Here is a 22,747-nt window from a genome sequence, read left to right on the forward strand (position 1 = left end):
GAGTATACGGGTTTATATGTAACCCGATCCACAAATAAGACGTCAATGAATTTCCAGTGTGCCTCCTTGTGTGTGAATGTACACGTGTTGACAAAAATAGAGTCATTACAGGAACCACTCAAAAGAATCAACATTGACACTCGTTCTTGCAAACATTCCTCGTTAACGGATACGTACTAATTGTTACCAAATACATTTTGGACCAACATTTCTAGTTTTACGTCGAGTGAAGCGACATCATTTCTCAAACTCTTTGTTGAATATGCATTGAACAAAACTGTAACGGAACAAATTCTAGCGTTTCATATACGTGAATTTAGGCTAGATCATCAATAAATGTTTCATCAAAGAGGGCCATTTTAATCTGGCTTAACTGGATCACACCGCCGACCGCTTGGTGAGCAAACAATACGACTTCCTGCTGAGCTGATTTCGTACGTAAAAATGGCTTCAAGAACGTCACCGCTCTGCCCATTTGCCTTCCTTTGCCTTGGATGCTTGATGAACCTGATCAGTGCAGGTAATTATGACCAAGGTATATATTTTCTACTAAGAAGGGACTATACATTGAGTGCTTACCTGGTAAAAGAACTGGCTGTATAAAATGTTTTAAAAGCAAAAGCAAATACGGTTTTCAACTTTAAAATATTTCCAATTTTATCAAGCATCCAATAATAAGTACTATAAACAGTACTAATTACTCCGTAAATGAAAAAAAAAAGTTCCCGCCGATCTTCCTATTATTGTCTATAAGGGACTTTTCTGTCAATGTGAAAGTCCTCCCTACAACTGGAATCTGTTCTGTAGTCAAGGAATGCATTCCTCCAAATCACAGCAAATTTTGGACAGAGAGTAAATCGTTTAACTTGTGCAACCGATTGGCATCGATATAGATAGCCACTGACACAATAATCTTATGACTTTATTACGCTGTTTTCGCTGAATTCAGATATACTGATTACAGGATAAGGTATCAACATGAACAGACTTCACATTCTCGGACTTATTTCTTACCTTCGGCACTTTGCTTTGCTCCCCCTGCTTCGTTACTGTGTAGACGAAACCATACCTTTAGATAGGGCCATCCTTCCTAAGGCTAATTATCGTCCTAAAAATCATCGTTCTTGTCTGACTCCATCCATGTTCTTTGCTAAAACTCAAACTTTAATCCAAACAACAAATCTTGCTTGGCCTCAAAACCCCAAACACAATGTTAATTTGATAGCATGATAACTCTACACAGTTCCTACTAGATGTTCTTCTTGATTATCCGATTCTGGTATATCCGTAATGTTTATCAACGAATTTTTTTTTCTTTAATGTCAACAACGAATGATTTCCCTCAATAAACCTCTATCAAAATGTGTTACTCTCTTTACAACAGCACAGACCTAATCCATTTAGAATTAATTCGACCAATCCATGTAAACTAATGAGTATGCGCACTGTTATGCGTTCTCATCACTTCGGTTTGATTACACATCCAAGCATACAATGTCATACGTGAAGTTACCGAATTTTGTAATGCGCAAATACAAAACCCTAACAAATGTTGATGTCCGTGTTATAGTCTCAAATATTGTTGGAGTTTCAGCTAGAATCCCACTGGTGAACAACGGGTGAATAATCTAATGGGTGATCAGGCTGACCAAGCCAAGATGCAACAATTTTATTCACAATGATTTCAACGCTGTGCTAAACGCAATTCACTAATTAGGAGTGATGAAGCTCGATCTTTTGTGGCCGTCTGCCTCCAATAACATGCGACAATTGAATTTTACGTCAGAAAATCTGTAACATATATGTCTCCCTGTAAACTTAATCCGATGGAGTAATTTCGAAAGTATAAACAAGCTTTGCCCCCTTTCCAGACTGACTGGTGTTGCCTTTCTGTCATTTTTTTTAACGATTCTACTTTACATCAATCAAGCCTATCCTTCCCCTGATAACTTCTTGCCCACACACACACACAAACACACACACACACACACACACACACACACACACACACACACACACACACACAAACACACCCAACATTTATTTGAAACAGTCCTGACAGTAAACTGGCACCTTATGATTCCTTCAGGAGGTCAACATTTGAAATTGTATTAGACACACCGTTATGAGTACAATTCATTTCTTCATTCGTGTCTTTATTAAGAATCTTAATTTTATCAAATGTGGACTTAGTGTCATCTCCTGTCCGGTGCCCAGGATTATAAGTTAATCTCACTCTGACCTTGGCCTTTATCCCAAAGATCACTTAGAAGAAAAAAAAACGGCGCCAACATGAACCTTAGAAGTAGCGTCAGTCGAAGTCGATGAAGTTCGGACTTGCTCAGAGTTTTTTTACCTGACCCCTGACCATTACATTGACCCCAGCGTTCACAAAAAGAGAAGAAGAAAATGGAACCCATATGAAGCTCAGCCTTGCATTAAGCCAAAACTCAAGCTAGATTGTAGTCATTGTTATCCCGCGCCTAGTTGGCGCCCACGATTACCAATTTACGTGACCCCTGAACTTGACCCCAAAGTTCAGAAAGAAAATGGCACCATGAGAAAAAAAAACAACAACTTCAAACTGGTTTCAGCAAAACTAGAATAAGCTCACATTTTAGTCAACCCTTCCTGTTGCTCATAATTACTAATCTGATTGTTCCCTAACCTTAACCTTAACCCAAAACAATGTCAAAAATAATTCTGAACGCCAGGCAGAAATGACACACAAATACACACACACATACACACACACACACAAACACACAGACACACACATACAAACAAACAAATGCTAGATGCCTAAAAAAGGAAAATATCCATAACCATATATACAAACACCATTTGTTGAAAAATATCTCGCAGCATTTATTGAAAAAGAGCAGAATGACGCATAAGAGTTTGCACTGATGCATAATTTAAGAATTATAATTAGAACCAGTTCCAGTTAAAACCAACACGAGCTGTTGTTGTTTTTTTATCAAATCATCCTCCATAAGTGTACTAGAAGTAAAAGCAGTGGTTTTATTCCATACCACTAGTAGACATTTTGTCTATCCATCCTCTGCAATGGACGCATAAACTACGCCTTCTCCTTTTTTTTTTCAGCTACGACGAATCCCACATCTATGACAACGCTAGTGACGATAGATGTCCACACCGAATCGATAACAGGTGAGGGCACATTCATACGTTTAATTCATTTCCTTGATGATGTCTCTCTTTTTTGTCAGATATTTCTTAGGATTTTTGTAGTAACGCAGATTGATCATTCGTCAAAAAAGCACTGCAGCATGACTAAGATATGGAATAGAGCCAATTCAGCTATTTTCTTTAGTAGCAGTCTCCAGAGTAGTACCATTAAAAGTAGTAGCGTTATCAACTACGAAAGGAATTTCTGATTGCCCCCCCCCCCTCCGATGCCTGAGTTTCTTCAGCGGCATCTGCAGCAAGTGACGGCAAAGTAGAGTTGATAGTAACCGGTGAGGGCGGATTTATCTGTTAGTATGTTTCCGTAACCCTTTATCGTTCGATTGTTTGATGTATGATCTTTCTTTTGTCATGAAGCAAAATGATTATTCATCAGAGAACGCCCTCACACATAATCTTATAATCGAATCAAAACCATTTCTGGCGTTAAATCCTACGTCAAACAAAGGGTTCTACACAAGAGAGCATTAAAATCACTGGTATTATTTGAAGTAATAAAGGAGGGTCTATCTTTCTGCCTTCTCCGATAGACACATTAAACTGAGTCCTCTCCGCTTAAATCTACAGCAATGCCAGCATCTATGGCAACCATACGGCAGTGTCGATAAATGTTTTCAAGTTTAGACCTTTACTCAGTAGGCTTAGCTCACTGTTCCTTTACCGTGTTTTATTTTATGTCAGATATTTCTTAAGAGTTATGAAATAAAGCAGATGATTTATTCATCAGTGATCAGAGAATTAAGCCAAACAATAGGCATTTTCTATTAGAAGAAGCGTTCTCTTTAAGACTACCACTGGAAACAATGATATTATTCCATGACTATAAAGACTTGTCTGTCTATTCACCCTTTTTGCTAGATACAACTGAGCCCTCTTTAGTTACAACTACGGCAATACCAGCATCTACGGCAACAGCAGTAACGACAGATATTTATACCCAGACGTTAGTAACCGGTGAGGGTAAGTCTATTGGTTTTGTTCATTCCCTTGACGCTGTATCGTTAAACGTAAGTTCTTTTGTGATAAAGTAGAAGAATTACTTGTCTGAATAGCACTGACGCGTGATTTAAGAATGGAATCAAAACTAGTTCAGGCATTTAGATATTGGTGTTGAAAAAAAAAAAAAAACTCTTTAATGTTTTTTGTTTTTGGGTGTGACCCCGAATGCTCTCCCTTCCCAAAAAAAGTGTTATTCGGTCAACCCCTGTCCCGCGGGTCCCGTGTCTTTTGTCATGAAGCAAAATAATTCATCAGAAAACGCACTGGCGCATAATTTCAGAATAGAATCGAAGTTGGTTCAGAAATATGCCTTAAAAAGAAGATACATTCTCCATAAAATTACCATTGAAAACAGAAAAAAAATTGCAATAACTTCGAACAAAAGTAAACATTATGTCTGTCCATTGACCGCCCTCTCCGTTAAACGAAAGTGAGCCCTCTTATTTCCATCTACGGCAATGTCTCCATCTATGATAATACCAGTGGCGACTTTATATGCTTGCACGGGGTCGACAATATTCGTTGAGAACAATACTGGTTTAGTTCTTTTCCTTAACCTTGCATCTTTTCATTCAATATCTGTATTTTGTAATAAAGCAGATAATCATTCTTCAGAGTGGGCACTGCGTATGATTTTAAAAGGAAATCAAAGCAAATTCAGACGTATTCTGTTAAAATGTTGTTAAATAAAAGCAAAGGATTCTCTTTAGGAGAGTCGCTGAAAACAATATTCCACAACTACTAACATACTTTGTTTACCCTTCATTTCCGTTAGATACTAGTGAACTCTCTTCAGTTACAACTATTGCGAAACCTGCATCCCGGACAACGGCAGTGACAACAGATGGTTACACCGAGTCGATAGCTGGTAAGAACAAGTACTTTGTTGGTTCAGTTCATGTAAGGTCTTCTAAGGCCCCAGTCACATAATGCTCTGCGTCCGGAGTTACGTCCAAAAAAGTCAATTTTCCTGCGGACTCTCGCGGATCTCTTGCCGTCACAAGAATTGTTTATAAAAAAAACACGGGGAAAATGCAGGCGATACGGACAGATATGATCAGATGCGAACACCTGCGTCCACTTGTGGATAATCTTGCGAATTGACACCTTATTTTTTTTCTACTAGTGTAAACTTCCGAATTCTTCTGAATACTTGCAGAGAATTACGGATAGTTACAGATTGTTATGAATAATTATGGACAACGTGGTTTTCTCTGACGATCCCTGCTCAGTTAGTGTATTATGAAGACAAGGTTATCACATATCGGACTGTCTTATATTGTACACTAAAGAAAAATTATGTCACGTACAACTTGAGAAGACTTTTCGCATTCCTTTATTTTTTTTTTAATACAGCAATAGAAGAAAAATGAAATTTTGAACTCTAAGTTTAAATTGATTTTGTCCAACTCAAATATGAATATATGTCATCAATGTCCAGTATACATAGCATAATTACACCACTTATAGTATAGATCGATAAGTTAAACAATAGAGTAAGAAAAATTAAATTACAGTCATGGAATAGAAAAAAAAAACTTTGATTTAGCTGTAATTGTGCATCGATAGTCATAAATTACTGGGTTATGTTAAAGGGATGGTGCGGTATTGGTGGAGATGAAAATTGAGCTTTTAAATTGTTGCGAGATGCCGTGAAAACACGTATGATATAGTACAGAGCATACCATTTTAAGAGGAATTCTAAGTTTATTTGATGGAAATCGGGTTTGAAATGACTGAAACATTCAAAAACAAAGTAAAACAAAGCGATCGTAATAAAGTGTGGGTCCCACACTTTATTAGAATTGCTCTTTTTTGGATATCTCAGCCATTTCAAAACCAATTTGATCAAATAAACGTTGAATTCCTCATAGATTTACATGCTCTTTCATATTTCATTGGAGGTTTCTCATTATCTCACCAAAAAATGTTAGAAACCTGAAATTAGGTCTCAACCAAAACTATACTATCCCTTTAAGGAGACTGATATAAAAAAGTTACCGTAATGCTTGATAAGTTTCCAGATGGACGTCGAATAGAACACCCCTCCATTTCCAAGATAAAAAATTTAAAAAAAAATGTAATAGGGCCTACACATTCCATGGAGTGTAAAGCGGTTAAGACCTTATAGAAATACAGTCGTTCTCATTTTATATAGTTTATCGCTGCCCCACATCGTCCCCGTCCAGAAAAGTAAATGGAATGATGTAACCCCATTCCTTACCCAAAATATCAACCTTTTTCGAATAACATACATTCAGAGAGTGCAAGAAAAATAAGTTCAGCACCAAGGGTCAACAATGTCATATGTATATGGGTGCCACGTCATTTATGACCATTTGTGGGAGAAATTTCATAACTCGACAATACATCGGTTCTACCACTCCACCGCTCCGACTGTGTTGCAGTATTCCTTCAGATACAATGCGCTGCAGCTTAAGCCCCAGTCACATAATGCTCTGCGTCCGGCGTTACGTCCAAAAAAGTCTTCTTTTTTTTTCCGCGGACCCCCGCGGATCCTTTGCCGTCACCAGAAATTTGTACAAAACATGCGGGCAAAAAATGTGGGCGATACGGACAGATACGACCAGATGCGAATACTTGCGTCCACTTGCGGATATTCTTACGAATTGGCACATAATAGTTCTGAACACTTGCGGAGAGTTGCGGATATTTTCGGATGGTTACAGATAGTTACAGATTGTTATTAATGATTATAGACAATTTGGTTTTCTCTTACGATTCCTGCTAAGTCAGTGTATTATGACAGCAAGGTTATCACATTTTGGACTGTCTTACATTGTACAGTGGGGAAAACTGAAATTGAATTACGTACAAGTTGTGAAAAAAAATCGCAGTCCTTTAATTTGCTTTACAATAATACAAGATATATGAAATTTTGAACTTGAAGTTTGAATTTTGTTTGTGCAACTCAAATGTGAATAAACGTCATAAATGTAAAGAATATATGTGACCGTGCGTCACAAAACGAACAAAAAGTCGCACACACTGATTTTGTGTGAGGACTGAAAATAGGTGAAATGGGTCAACCGAGCCGATCTTGACTTGGCTACCCTGGGTAAATAAGGCCTTATCATTATTATTATTATTATTATTATTATTATTGTTATTATTGTTATTATTATTATTGTTATTATTATTATTATTATTATTATTATTATTATTATCATTATTATTATTATTATTATTATTATTATTATTATTATTATTATTAATTTCAGTTTAATCTCATAATCCCCTCATTGTTGTTACTCCGGTGGTTTCCATCCTGTTTTTTGTCCCATTCATCGCACAACCAGCACGGCTTGATAAAGATTAAGCGCTTGAATAGACACTGTACTTCAGAGCCTCTTTTCTCAGTTTACACTTTTTCTGAGTGTGTGCATTCTTTCCACTATTTAGATAGGTTAGGAGAGTCCATTTGATTGAGTAATACATCATTTTAAAGCTTAAAGTCTGCTTTTTCAGAATATGCTCACAACTAAAATTTCATGTGTGGCGACTATTTATGTGTTTTGTGGTGTAGGGTCACATAATGATAACATCACTATACCACAAATAAAATACAATATAGATCGAAAAGTTAAACATTAGAGTAAGAAAATATTACTTGCAGTCATGGAATAGACAAACTGTAGTTACGTTGTCGTTGTTCAGCGATATTCATGACTTACTGGGTTATGTTAAGGAGATATTTATGATAAAGCAATGCTTATTAAATTTACAGAAAAAAAAGACCTCAAAACTTTCAAACACCCCTCCCACACCCAAATACAATATCAAGTCATCTCTTGAAGTAATGTATTTTCTGTTTGAATTTCTTGTATGCATGTCATTTTGTAATGCGCAGTAGAGTATATCATTATAGTAGCTGCGCAATAATGTCCTTTATTATTATTATTATTATTATTATTATTATTATTATTATTATTATCACCAAAAAATGTAATACACATTCGATGAAGCGTAACGTGCATGGGTAAGACTATAGAGAAATACTAAATTCGTTCTCATTTTATATAGTTGCCCCTGTCCCACACCTTCCCCGGCCAGAAAAGTGAATAAAATGCTATTACCCCATCCCCTACCCAAAATATTGCTTTTTTCGAAAAATATACATTCGAAGAGTACAAGAAAAAAAGTTCAGTACCAAGAGTCAACCGATGTCATGAGTATACATGGTATATGGGTGCCACTTAAAATGACCAGTATGTGGGAGAAATTTCATAATTTGACCATACAGTTCTGCCTCTCCACCGCTCCAACTGTGTTGTAGCATTCCTTCAGGTAAAGGCGCTGCAGCTTGGCAACAGGAGTAGTGTGCCTTCCCACGAGTCTCTGTGTTCCCATGCGAGTAGAAAACGGAAAACGTCGAAGGACGTAATTGTCCGCAACATCCGTAGCTGTCCGTAAATATCCGTAAGCGGACGAAACTGTTGTGATACGTAATGCCCCAGTCACACAGTGCTTTTCGATTTGTTACGTCCGCCGCGGATAGATACGAATGAGTGAACGTAGAGGGACGCAGCGTGGACGCAGGCATCCGCAGGGACGTATGTAGACGTATCTGTACGTAACTCATCCGTAAAGAAACGCACAATGACGGCGCCAAGCCTGCGAAATTTTGAAATGTTCAAAATTTCGCAGAGGGATTTTACGGATGCAGACTTACGCAAGTAACCGCAACCAAACGTAATTATCCGTAACTGACCGTAACTATCCGTAGCCTGGACGCAGACCATCCGCAAGAAATTTTACCTCCCGTCCATTTGCGTTCGTTTACGTCCACCGGAAGTATCCGAAAATAACCGCAAGTTAACGTATCTCAACACTTTCGTCCGCTTACGGATATTTGCGGACAGTTACGGATGCTGCGGACGATTACGTCCTTCGACGTTTTCTGTTTTCCACTGGCATGGGAACACAGAGACTCGTGGGAAGCCACACAACTCATGTTGCCAAGCTGCAGCTCATTTACCTGAAGGAATGCTACAACACAGTCGGAGCAGTGGAGAGGCAGAACCGCATGGTCAAATTATGACATTTCTCCCACAAAATGGTTATTTTAGGTGGCATCCATATACTCATGACATCGGTTGACCCTTTGTGCTAAAGTTTTTTTCTTGCACTCTTTGAGTGTATAGTGTTTTCGAAAAGGCAATATTTTGGGTAAGGGATGGGGTGACAGCATTTCATTCACTTTTCTGGCCGGGAAAGGTATATGACAGCGATAACTACAAAAAATTCTCTGTCAATGATATGTCAAAATTCTCTATGTCAATGATATGTCAAATTCTTCAAACATCCTCTCTTTGTTATTGTTTGCGGATGATGATACTGTGTTTTATCTGATTCTGATTCTGATTGATTATTGATGCTTTCAACGGTGAATTAACGAAGTTACTCCATTGGATAAGAGCGAACAAACTGTCAATAAATTTGCAAAAAAAAAAATGGGAAAAAATGCATGCTGTTCAGTAATTCGCCGCAAAATTTACCGAGAAATATCATTATTACGGAAAAAAAAGCTCTTCGTATCATTTGTCACGAATCGTGGAGAAGTCATACTAATAATTTATTTCACGAAGATAATATTTTGAAAATTTTTTACCTTTATCGTTTGCAATTAGGACAATTCATGTACAAACTCACTAACCATTCTCTCCCCCTTGTGTTTGATTCCATGTTCTTAAAGAATGAAACTGTTCATGCATATTCAACCCGTCAATCCCATGAATATAATTTGCCTTTGACTAGGACGGTTTTTGCAAAATCTTTATTCTCCTTTTTTGGACCAAAATTCTAGAATTCTCTTGACATTAATATAAAAGAAGCTTTAAGTTTTAATAGATTTTCTTTAAAGTTAAAGAATTATTTATAAACTTTGTATGCAGAAAAATGATTCATTCTTTTTTTTTCTTTTGATTTTCAAAATCGTTGTTGCGTCGGTAACCTCACTACTCTTTGTTTATCAGCGAGCCCGTGCTTCTGTGCCTCCAGTGCCCTGGTTATGACCCACCATTTCCCTCTCCTCCCCCCCCCCCCCTTTCCACCTCGGACTTCCTACCTTCCTTACTATCTTTCTATCCTCTCATCAATCTTTCCTTATAAGACAGCCGCTTTGTGTTTGTTAATGTGCGTTGGTATGTGTGCATGTATGTGTGTATTATTCTGTCTGTCTTTTTTTTTACTACCGTTTAGGGAAATTGTTGTTGTTGTTGCTGTTGTTTGCAATTATATTTTTTTCTGTATGAGGGGACTGCATTCTACAAGCCCTGCTTTTTAGCAGTCCCCTCCATTTCCAGCAATATTGTTTATGCATTCACAACAGTGACGTAACAGTTATTTGTATCTCTGTTGATAATTTACCTATCATATCTCTTTTACGATGTTATTCTGTTAATCGCATTGTGGTACTGATTTCCTGACATCTGTGTATTCGAGTGTTTCATTGTATTTCTAATCATTTTGTTAGTTGGAAGTGAAATAAATCAACATGAAAACTGAGAACGATTTTTTTTTTCTCTATAGTCTTACCCACTTTACGCTCCATGGAATGTGTATTACATTTTTTATATATATATTGTACTTGGGTGTGGGAGGGGTGTTTGAAGTCTTGATGTCTTTTTTTCTCTGGAAATTTAATAAGCATTGTTTTATTATAAAATAACCCAATACATACCCAATAAGTCATGAATATCGCTGCACAACGACAGCTAACCACAGTTTGTCTATTCCATGACTGTGAGTAATAATTTTCTTCCACTAATGTTTAACTTATCGATCTATATTGTATTATATTTGTGGTATAATTATGTTATGTATTCTTTACATTTATGAAGTTTATTCATTTTTGAGTTGCACAAATAAAATTTAAACTTCAAATTCAAAATTTCATATATCTTTTATCACTGTAGAGCAAATTAAAGGATTACGAATTTTTTCACAACAATTTCAGTTTTCCCCAGTCAAGCCAGTGTACAATGTAAGACAGTTTAATATGTGATAACCTTGCTGTCATAATACACTGACTTAGCAAGAATCGTCACAGAAAACAATACTGTCCATAATTATTTATAACAATCTGTAACTATCCGTAACTATCCGAAAATATCTGCAACTCTCCGCAAGTGTTCAGAACTATTATGTGCCAATTCGTAAGAATATCCGCAAGTGGACGCAAGTATTCGCATCTGGTCGTATTTGTCCGTATCGCCCGCATTTTTCCCGGTATGTTTTGAATAAATTTTCTAGTGACAGCAAAGGATCCGCGGGAGTCCGCAGAAAAAAATGACTTCTTTATGTGACTGAGGCATAAACCCGTTCCTTCCGCAATTATCTGAGTGCCTTTAATGCCCCCAAACGAGATTCTTTTCGCCCGTCGACAGAGAGGCATACAGGTTGGTAATCCAGCTGTGTGAAGGCAGTCAAGCGGTTCATTGTGTCCCCCTTTCTACGGTCAACTACATGTGCCCGTGAACAATGGAAATATCGATCGGGTGCGAGGTATGAATAGAGCGTGCGCTGATGAGCTCTCAGAATCTTTTGTTCTTCACACAACCAGGTACCTGAATGAGGTGACTGGGGTCAGCGAACCCGCATTTCTAACTGATCTCAGCCTTGATCATTATGTACATGTTCGTACGAGTTTACAGCAGAACAAGCAAAAAACTAAATCAGGAAAGGTACAAAATACTGTAAAACCCCCTTTCTTTAAACAGCAGGAGAACAAATCCTGATAGAATAAACTCTGATCTTTTTATCAAACCCACTTTTCTGAGCATTTTAACACAAAGAAACATGTATTTAGGCCACTGAAACAGGCACCCTTGTCTTCATTTTGGGAACCTGGTAAACCAGGTTCCCGTATATCAGTTGCTCCCAACTTGCGGTTAATTTCGGATACTTACGGTGGACGTAAGCGAACGCAAACGGACGGAAGGTAATTTTTTTGCGGATGGTCTGCGTCCAAGCCACGGGTGGTTACGTTCAGTTACGGATAGTTACGTTTGGTTACGGTTACTTGCGTAAGTTTGCGTCCGTGGCGTCCCTCTGCGAAATTTTGAACATTTTGAACGGATGAGTTACGGACAGTTACGTCTAAATACGTCCCTGCGGATGCCTGCGTCCAGGCTGCGTCCCCCTGCGTCCACTCATTCGTATCTATCCGCGGCGGACGTAATCCATCGTAAAGCACTGTGTGACTGGGGCATTAGCAACACGGGTGGTATAGTTTACCACGAGTCTCTATTTCCATGGGAGAGGAAAATGGAAAACGCCAAAGGACGCACTTGTCCGCAGCATCCGTAACTGCCCGTAAATGTCCGTAAGCGGTCGTAAGTGTTTGACACGTTAACTTGCGGTTAATTTCGGATACTTACGGTGGACGGGAATAAACGCAAATGGACGGGAGGTAAACTTATTTTCGGATGATCTGCGTCTAAGCTACGGATCGTTACGTTCAGTTACGGATAATTACGTTTAGTTACGGTTATTTGCATAAGTCTGCATCCGTGGAGTCCCTCTGCGAAATTTTGCAGGCTTGGCCCCCGGAGCCGTCATTTTGCGTTTCTTGAAGGCCGTGTCACACCATTCCGGGCAAGCTACGCGGGCTTGTGGCGAGGAGGTAGTTTCCAGCACGTTGAAGATTTTCAGCGGGCGAACAGGAATGTTTGCAATTTTCATTCATGCCTTGTCATACCGTACGGGGGAACTTCTGCGGCTTGACTTGCGGGGAAACAAATTTACTCCCTGGAGCTCTCCGCAGTTGGTCCGCACCTGACAGTATCTAGCGCGTAGTTGCCCGGAAGTGCTCACGCAAGTCCGATTTAACCGCAGCCAAGTTTTGAGCATGACCAAAACTTTTTCCGGGTGAGTCGCGGGAATGCCCGTAGAGGTCCACGCAGAACGCCAGTAGGAGACCCTTAGCGGCAGTACTTCCCAGGCAATTCCCACGCAGGTACTTCGCAGTCCCGTATGCAGCCAAGATAATGAAATTCCGTGAGATTTCAGCCATTCCATTAGAGGAATTCCTTCACTGAGTTGTCAGCCCCCACGCGACTGGTACAAAGGTCACACAGCATACTCGCAAGTATAACGGGTCCAGCAAGTAAGACACATGCGCTGACTCGCACAAATCCTTTTCCGCCCTCAGGAATGTCCGGTATGCTAGAAAATCCCTACACGTAACAAGCCCGAGTAGCTTGCCCGGAAAGGTGTGACAGGGCCTAAACACGGCTGCGGGTAAAAAAAATATGCGTGCGCACCTCCGGGCGACTACTTTTGTGATACATGCTAGGTATACTGTCATGTGCGGATCATGTACGGGGACCTCCGGGCAGTCAAAATTGTTCTTTGCAAGTCGCACGCAAGGCTGGTGTGACACGGCCTTTACGGATTTGTTACGGACAGTTACGTATACATACTGACATACGACCCTGCGGATGCCTGCGTCCACGCTGCGTCCCCCTGCGTCCACTTATCAGTATCTATCCGCGGCGGATGTAACCCATCGTAAGGCACTGTGTGACTGGGGCATTAAAGAATGAGTTAAGAAAGCAAGAGAATGTTTGATAAGAGAGAGCGTCGAAACATAATCATTTTAGAATGAAATCAAAGCCAAATCTGATACCTTGTTCTAATTAGTGCAGATCGACTAAAATACATGTCTTGTTTGATGCCTTAGGTAATGATTTTGTACGCTACGCAGGCAAACATGCATTACCAGTTTGTTTCTTATATCATATATATAAATTAGGCTGTCTGACCTTTTTCATCTTCATTGTATTTTATTTCCAATTCACAGAAACCACAATGCCAACTGAACCAACAAAAGAAAACGGTACGTTTTGAGTTTGTTTTCATTATAACGGTAATAGCTATTATCGTTATCTTATATTTAAGGGGACTGGTCTTATTATTCAGGTCGAGATGTTTGGTTGTTGGGTCGTTTGTTGTACACGATATGGTAATATACGTATACCAAATCGCAGTAGGTTATCCATGGTATTGGCATGCATGGAGAATTGTCAAATGAAGACATTCTGAAAACTGTCAAATGGTTTTATAAACACCTCAAGATATCCAACAGTACCACCCCACCCCCATAAAGAATGAGATAAAGAGAGGGAGGAGAAAGATAGGTCTACTTTGATATTTTACGCAGTGAGTGAATCTAGACCACATCAATTTTTAGATTTGCCAAATCCAAGCCAATATACTTTTTTTTTAAAACTAAGATTCCATCAAGTTTAAATTGTTAACAAGGAGTAAACACTTGCAAACAAGTTGAACACGAAATCGTTAATGAGAGTAGAGTTATTTCTTTGAGAAAATAAAGATTCACTACTAAAACAGGGAAAACAAAATTCATGACTTGAGCCTAAATGTACATGTCATCAGCCAAGTGGAAAATCAACTTTAAGCGACTTTCCGGGGGTTTATCGTGCAGTACAGTCATGAATGAGAGCGTATATGTTGTATGCACAATCATCTTGATTTGAAGTTACGAAAAAGTAACAAACAGCCATTTTGTGAAGATTTAGCAAAGAATATCGTTGGGTTTTTTTCTCGGATTTTCAAATCTTATGAAATGACCTCTTTGACTCGCTCTTCCTTCGCTCCCAACCTGGGTACAATCAGGGAGGTGAGATGAACCTCCCTGACACAATCGAAAATCTCGAATTGCGCATGGAAGCAGGCATGCGTGCTCTGGAAAATAAAGAAGCTCGTCAGCGAATGGTAGTTATGTGCATCGACTGATTAATCAAAGCAAATGCTCATCGGTAGCGATCGACTCCAGTCGAGGTTCTTCGGCTGTGTGTGTATTCTAGCCTCTAGATCGGTGTTAAAGCTGTACACAAATCGTTCCGAGGGTTCTCTTATAAGTCCGAATCCGATTACGAGGATTCTCGAATATGATCCGAATCGGATAATGATCATTCCTGAATATGTCTGAATCGGATTACGGGGATTCCCGAATATGTCCGAATCGGATTATGGGAATTTTCGAATATTCCTGAATCGGACCAGCTTTTCCGGGTCTTAAAGAAATAACAAACAAAATAAAAAACAAACAAATACAAACAAACAAACAAACAAACAAAAAAACATGTCCTCGCCCTCTTCATTTACTGCAGATTCGTGGAAAATTATCGTTGGAGTTACGGTATCAACAGGTGGGGTCCTTTTGATTGCGATCGTCGCATTACTGTGCTGGCAACAGAGATATTGGCAAAAGACTTCAAAGAAGGAAGGATTGGAAGTGAACCATTACAGCTTAGCGGAACCGACTACTGGCATGACAGCGAATAACAACGGAACTGTCGGAGAGGTAGTGAACGTTTTACTGACAATCAAATTGTATAATGCCTAATTCCTAAACCACAGAGAAAGCATTACATCTCGTATTCAATGGGGGAACTAGACAGCATGACCACTTTCGTTGCTCAGGATCAAACAATAAAAAAATACCAATCAAAATGGGTTTTCTGATTTTGTAGTCACTTTTGGTAGGTGTTTGTACGCTACGCATCAATTGAAATTACTTATCTTCAAGCATTATTTCTGGTTTTGTTAAACAAAACATAAAACGCAAAAAGAAAAACTTGCTCGTTGACTTTTGACAGCACCTGAATGGAAACTTACAATTCTTGTTATTTCATCGTATGATTTCTTTTTAATTATTTTGCTTTGTGAGATAATGATAATATGTGTGAGTTTAAGGATTTTGATAGGACACCATTGCCGTCACCACTTTGATAATGATATGATAATATGTGTGAGTTTAAGGATTTTGATAGGACACCATTGCCGTCACCACTTTATATGTTTATATGTTTGACGAACATCTTGACGTGGTTTGCTAGCATTTCCAGAATCAAGTTTTGGCTCTACATGACATGGAGTGGTGCATAGTGGTGTACGAGGTGACATCTTGCCTGTAGGTAGAGACCATGTTGCTTTCATGTCCACCCAACCTTGAACTCTATTGACTTCCATGTCCTGTGCTCCGTGAATCTTCAGTGGGACAATGGAGTTTCTCAAGCACATCACTCTAGTCCTTATTGTCCTGTACTGTGGACACAATAGCGGTGGAATCTGCAGTGACCTAGATGGCTATCACGGTATTCTCAACCCCACACTACACAACTTTCTGCATTCAAGTCGCAAGATCTGTGGATCTCGTATTTTGTACTACGCCAACGCAGAATCAACGTTTCAACTTATCTTACAATGTGGTGACATTGAGCAAAACCCGGGTCCTACCAACTCAGCTGAGAAACGCGACATCAAAAGGAATGCTTTGCTGGTCAGTACACAATGTGGACAGAGTATTTTTTCCTGTACGTCTCTGCATGACCAGAATTACCTTTTGAAATGCCGCCTTTCTGTCAATGATGTCAGCTTCTGGACACATAATGGAATGAATGCACACATTCCATATGGACCACTACCCGAAAAGGCATGGAATGTTGTATGTGAACTGAGAATAAATGCTAATAAACGTACACATCGAGGTAAGCGAGCAGGTAAGAGAAAGCAAAGGAAGATAAGTGTCATTATTACCCCTGAACATGATAGAAAGTTACACTTTGGCAGACAGGGAGTCAATATGCATAATTTACGTCAACCTAAACCAGCAACGATACAGGCACCGGTGTCGCCATCACTGATTGTCTTCAATGCCAGGTCACTCAATAACAAGATCGATGACCTTGAAGCTACGTTGCGATCTCAGCACAAGGATGTTCCGTTAATAGCTGTTACTGAGACATGGTTTTCTATGGACAAATCTGCATCTGCATGTGAACTCCCTGGATACAACCTGTTTCATCGAGATCGCCCCGATCGTCCTGGTGGGGGAGTTTGTTTATATGTCCGCAATGATCTATCTGCAACAGAAGTTTTCATTGATTGTGTCCCTGTCTACCTTGAAGTACTATGGATGAAACTACAATCCTCCAGTCAGTTCCGGTTGCGCAATCACATCTACGTTGCTGTTGTGTACTCACCGCCGCGATCGGAACATAGAGAGGAGCTCTGTAACCACCTGATTGACACTGTTGATTCTATCAGAGCAATGTCAGACAGTGCTTCGTTACTCATTACCGGTGATTTCAACGATCTCGATGCGTCACCCTTGGAGCAACATACCGCACTGGTCCAGATTGTCACGAACCCAACAAGGGGAACTGCAATACTGGACAAGATCTTCACTGACATTGCCTGTGAGTACCATGAACCAGTTATATGTGCTCCTATTGCCAACAGTGACCACTCACTTATTTCTCTCAAGTCTATTCATGATCATGCCTGCCGCCAATCTGTTCAATTTACCTATCGACCTTACCGAGATTCCGCTGTCAGATCCTTCGGGCAGTGGGTAACTGAGATGGACTGGTCAGTTATCAATACCCTACCTGATGTCGACACCGAAGTTGACTTTTTCCGACAACTTCTTTCTGACCAGTATAGATCCCATTTCCACAGAGTGACTGTCAAACGTAGAGTAGCTGATAAAGCATGGATGACCAACACCATTCGTTCCCTCATTTCAGCTCGTAATTCTGCCTTCAAGTGTGGGGACATGTCACTCTACAAGAACTTGAGAAACGATGTCCAAAGGAAAATCAAAATAGCTAAACGGCTTTTCTACTGCAAAAAAGTCCAACAATTAAAAGAGACCGAACCAGGGAAATGGCATAAACAGATCAGAAGTCTTTCTGGCCTTAAAAAGCGACCTCAGTTTGAAATAGATCCTGATATCTCTCGTCTTATAACTGCCAATCGTTTGAACACTTACTTTGCCGACATCTGTAGACAGCTTCCCAGTTGCAACTTCTCGGAGCTACCGGCCTATCTCCCAGCTTGGCCTCCCCCAACCATAGAGCGACGAGATGTCTACAACCGACTTCGGCGTCTGAATGCATCCAAGGCTGGCCATCCATCTGACTTGCCCATACGCCTGCTGAAGGAATTTGCCTACGAATTATCAATTCCTTTGACAAATCTGTTCAACGAATGCCTTATTTCTGGGTATTTTCCTGATACCTGGAAAACAGCATCCGTATGCCCGGTGCCTAAGACAACTCCAGTTGTTGAGTTCAGTCAACTTCGTCCTATCTCGATCACTCCGATAATAGCTCGCATCTTTGAGGGTTTCCTCGCGCAATGGGTTATGTCTGATATCGCGCATGTAATAGATCCTCGTCAGTTTGGAAACATGAAAGGCAGCTCAGTATGCCATTACCTGATAAGCATGCTTGATACAATCTACAAAGGCCTTGACAAACCAGGTCACTACGCCGATCTTTGTGCCATTGATTTTACAAAAGCATTCGACTTAGTTGACCATACGACAGCTGTTAGAAAGATGATCGATCTTGAAGTGAACCCATCGATTATTCCTACAATCTGCAGCTTCCTGTCCAATCGCTCGCAGACGGTGCTCTACAAGGGAACTACGTCATCTTCGGAATCACTAACGTGCGGAGTCCCCCAAGGGACAAAACTTGGCCCGATTATCTTTCTGATCATGGTCAATGACCTCGCCCTGACAGCGGACAATAGCTGGAAGTATGTCGACGACCTGAGCATAGTCGAAATCTCTCACAAAGCCGGCCACAACAATTTGCAATCTCATATTGAATCTGTTTGTGAATGGAGCAATGCTAATTACATGAAACCCAAGCCTGAAAAATGCAAATTGATGCACTTCACCTTCTTGCGTAATCATGTCCCCCCTCCGGTCATTACTATTGGAAACAACCCGATTGAAGTCGTATCCTCCATGCGCATTCTTGGCGTTACCATCCAATCAGACCTGAGATGGGATAGTCAAGTACGGGAAATGATCTCGCGCGCCTCTCGGAGACTTTACATTTTGTGCTCACTCAGGAGAAACGGAGTTACCCATAATGATCTGTTGTTTGTGTACACCGTGTATATCCGCCCCCTTCTTGAATTTGCTGCCCCAGTGTGGTGCACCAACCTGACTCATGAGCAGTCACAAGCGTTGGAAAAGGTGCAGAGGAGAGCTCTCCGCCTCATCAGTTACCCCTTATATCTCCCCTATAATGATGCTCTCCGCGATATGAACATCGAGTCATTGTCTGAAAGAAGGAGTTCCCTTCTCACTAGTTTTGGAAAATCCCTCCTTCGCTCTACCCGTCACCGTGACATGCTTCCTCCTCAGCGTTCCCAACTCATAACTCGTAGCCTTAGGAACTCGTTAAATATCGACATCCCCCGAACCAGAACACAACGTTTCAGAAACTCAACAATCCCCTGCTTAGTGAGGCTACTCAATGGCTTGTAGACTTTTCTACTCATCAATGTGCAATATTCCTGACCTTTTGTAAAGTATTCTCTTTGTGTTTTTGATAGTAAATTTCATGCGTATTTTGTTCATGTCCAAAAGGTCAAGGTCAATTTGAAGTGCATATCTCTGCCCATCAATGATTCTCTTGAGAGTTTTGGGGGCGTGGGGTCAAAGGTCAAGGGTCAAGGGTCAGGCTGGATGCTATAAGTTTGTTGTTTGGTGCGGTTTTTTTTCTCTTATGTTTTGATGCATGGATTTGTGATAGGTTCGGTGTAAGTTGAAACTTTTTGGATTTTTAGATATTTTATGTTTTATTTAATAATTTGGATGTTCATTGATTTGGACTTGGTGGGTGGGGGATGGGAAGCACTCAATACCTTTGTGATAAATACACTGTTTTTGTTTTAATGTTTTGTCAATTGTGTTGAAATATTGTTTTATATTTGAGATGTGCTTTAGACTTGCTTTGAGAACCACATGTTGTGCCATAACGGCGCCTTGAGTTTGTTTACATTCATATGATTGTGTTTATGATGCGTATCGATAATTAAGCTCAATTATTTTATTGTTCAGAAATTTAATTACTCCCTGCTCAGTTCAGTTACTCAATGATTTTTACAATCATTTGTTTCTTTACATGTGCAATATTTTTCAGTATTCGTACTCCATTATTGATGATTTTAATACATGCATTTTTATTGAGGGTTAAGAGGTCAAAGGTTTTAATCAACGAAAAAGAAAAAACTTATGCATGTACTGTTTGTTGATAATCTCCATGGGAATTTTAGGGTCTTGGTTCAAAATTCAGGGATTTGAGGCCGGGTTAAAATATCAATTTTTTATCTTTGTGTACAGTGTTTCCGTCATATCGTTTGTACAGTGTTTCCGTCATTTCGATTCATATCGATAGCCAATTTCACAAATATATCTATTTATTTTGTACAATGTTGTTTTTCTGTTTTAATTGTAAAATGAACAATTTCAGCTAATGAGCTGCATGTTCTTTTTAATTGTCAATAAACCTCCATTGAATTGAAAAAAAAATATCAAATATCTTTCTAAAATATTTTCTATGGACTTTGTTTATCAGATTATTTTCCCCTGGAGGGAACAAGCCATCGAAGTTGAGAACGATGACATGTTCGGTACAGAAACCGGAACGCGAGTCACATCTCCAACACCGGACCATATTGAAGACTTTGGGAAGCAGGTGTCGATCCCTCGAGCCGAGCACAGGGCAAGCAGTCTCAATGGCTTCGCCTCGGAACCGCTAGAAGAAACTGTCTTTATCTACAACAACGACACATATGGCATTGTCGACGACGTATAATTTTAGTCGAATCCCGTGCTAATTTGGGGCTTACTATAAAAAAAAAAACAGTTGGTTCTATTTGTATGTGCAACGGGATTTCAAGGGGAGCCGAGTTCAATTTTTATCGGAGCTTGAAGTTGATAAACACAACTAGAATTATGAATACGTTTTCAACTATATTCGTATTTGACGCGATACCCAAGTCTACTGAGCAGTATTTTGTGTAATCGTACCGTCCCCTCAGTCTAGTAAGAGTCAAAACACCCTGTCCCTCGGACAAGGCATAAAATGGAGGTCCCGTGTGTGAGAGAGTCACAACTCATGCATGCAAAAGATCCCGCTTCACTCATTCATCGCAAAGATCAGGGTGCAGTGACAGTTGACAAGTCAAAGAAAACTCATAATTACATTCCCTTGATGGAAAAGAATAGTTAAATTTAGTAACTGTCAGAAGCAAGCTGTTCAGATATGAATTAGTGTCACCATGGCCATGAAATCTCGTAGAACAGGTACGATATCGTAGTATAAAAGTTTTGAACATGTTAGGTAACACTTTTAATATTCGAAATAAACAGCACCCAGTAGCGTGCCAACTCGTGAGGGCATTTGGTATAACATGTAGAGTACCAAACTTATCCTAAATGAGGAGCCGAAGATATAACACATCCTTTCACGAAAGAAGAAGAAGAAAAAAACAAGCATTTTACTGATAGCTCTTATTGGGGGAAGGGTGTTTGTATAGTTATGTTGCCGATGGAATTGTAGTCATTTGACAGATGTATAGTGCGTCACATGAGAGTTTGGTACTAGAATACTTATCCAATAAGTAACAAAAATAATAGCACTCCGTCTTAACATTGAATTAGTATTATAACAGCACCAGCTAACGTAAGACTATACTGGTATGAAGATATAAATCTCAACATTTATCCAGGAATAAAAGTGCGAATAAGAAAATTGAAAGTCAGTGTAAAGGGACCACAAGTCTAGAGTCTTCCACAACATTTATACCAGTTCATTATGTTAAGTAAGGAACGCCTTATTTGTGGTATGGGTTTTCGTCGATTTGTCTGCCCTTTGTACAAATGAAATTTGTAACAAACACGTGTGTTAAAAGTGTATATCAGCAGTAGCTATCTTATTAATTTCATTTCTACAGAGGGCAGACAAATTGAAGAAAAAGCATACCTCAAATTTTAATTCCTCTGCATAATAATCTCCTCTTTTGACTTATTTATTTGTTTCTTTTACTTAAAGACAATGATAATGTTACCGTGACTCCCAAATAGCTTATTCTATTTTTTTTTATTCATAGACCCTGTCCGTGTGTTGATGTGCACACTTAAACGGATTTCTGTTACAAAAATAGCATTCCTTCAACTTCAACAATGTTTTCGAGTGCAATGCCTGTTGGTTGTTATAAAGCGAAAAAGGGATGATGTTTATATCATTTCACGTCCATTGGAAATTTTGCAGAATATAATTATGATAACGATAATAATAAGGCATACCTTTACAACCTGCACCACACAATCACAAATTCTGTTTGTTTGGCTTGTAAGATACATTTGGCTGAATACGGTGATATATCATTTGTGATTTTTATCTATAGTTAATATTGGAAGCTTGAAATTATAGTTTTACAGCAATCAGTGATCGTCGTGTTCGTTTCTCTGTTTTCTTTCCATATGTCAAGGTAATTACGAATGTAATGCCGTAACTTTGAAACAGGCAGCAGTAGGTTTTATACTTTCCCAAATTAATGAAGTGAATGTTGCTATAGATAGCATCAAAATTGTAAATTAATGTAAAAATCTTTTTAGTGGTTACATAGGTTTGTAGTACCTTGTGTGTGTGTGCTTTTAAATGAACATCATTTTGTT

The 22,747-nt window shown here is 39.3% G+C and overlaps 1 protein-coding gene across 1 annotated transcript; it reads left to right on the forward strand.

Moving 5' to 3' along the window:
* The first annotated feature begins 236 nt into the window (after positions 1–236).
* Positions 237–22,009, forward strand: LOC139738336 (uncharacterized). Its single transcript, XM_071648974.1, has 7 exons — positions 237–520; positions 3,109–3,174; positions 4,069–4,170; positions 4,985–5,077; positions 14,036–14,071; positions 15,369–15,562; positions 20,643–22,009. Exons 1-7 carry the CDS (start codon positions 445–447, stop codon positions 20,880–20,882), a joined length of 807 nt encoding a protein of 268 aa, XP_071505075.1. The 5' UTR covers positions 237–444; the 3' UTR covers positions 20,883–22,009.
* The last annotated feature ends 738 nt before the right edge of the window (positions 22,010–22,747 follow it).

Source organism: Diadema antillarum, unplaced genomic scaffold, assembly GCF_040938485.1.
Source record: "Diadema antillarum isolate AM-2024a unplaced genomic scaffold, OU_Dant_1.0 seq00000735_RagTag, whole genome shotgun sequence".
Taxonomy (NCBI): Eukaryota; Metazoa; Echinodermata; class Echinoidea; order Diadematoida; family Diadematidae; genus Diadema; species Diadema antillarum.

Bases quoted from the DNA above. Each gene is read 5' to 3' on its own strand.
- LOC139738336 (XM_071648974.1), top strand. From the start codon at position 445: ATGGCTTCAAGAACGTCACCGCTCTGCCCATTTGCCTTCCTTTGCCTT. The intron at 521-3,108 runs GTAATTATGACC...TTTTTTTTTCAG, and splicing joins GATGAACCTGATCAGTGCAG to CTACGACGAATCCCACATCT. The intron at 3,175-4,068 runs GTGAGGGCACAT...CCTTTTTGCTAG, and splicing joins CCACACCGAATCGATAACAG to ATACAACTGAGCCCTCTTTA.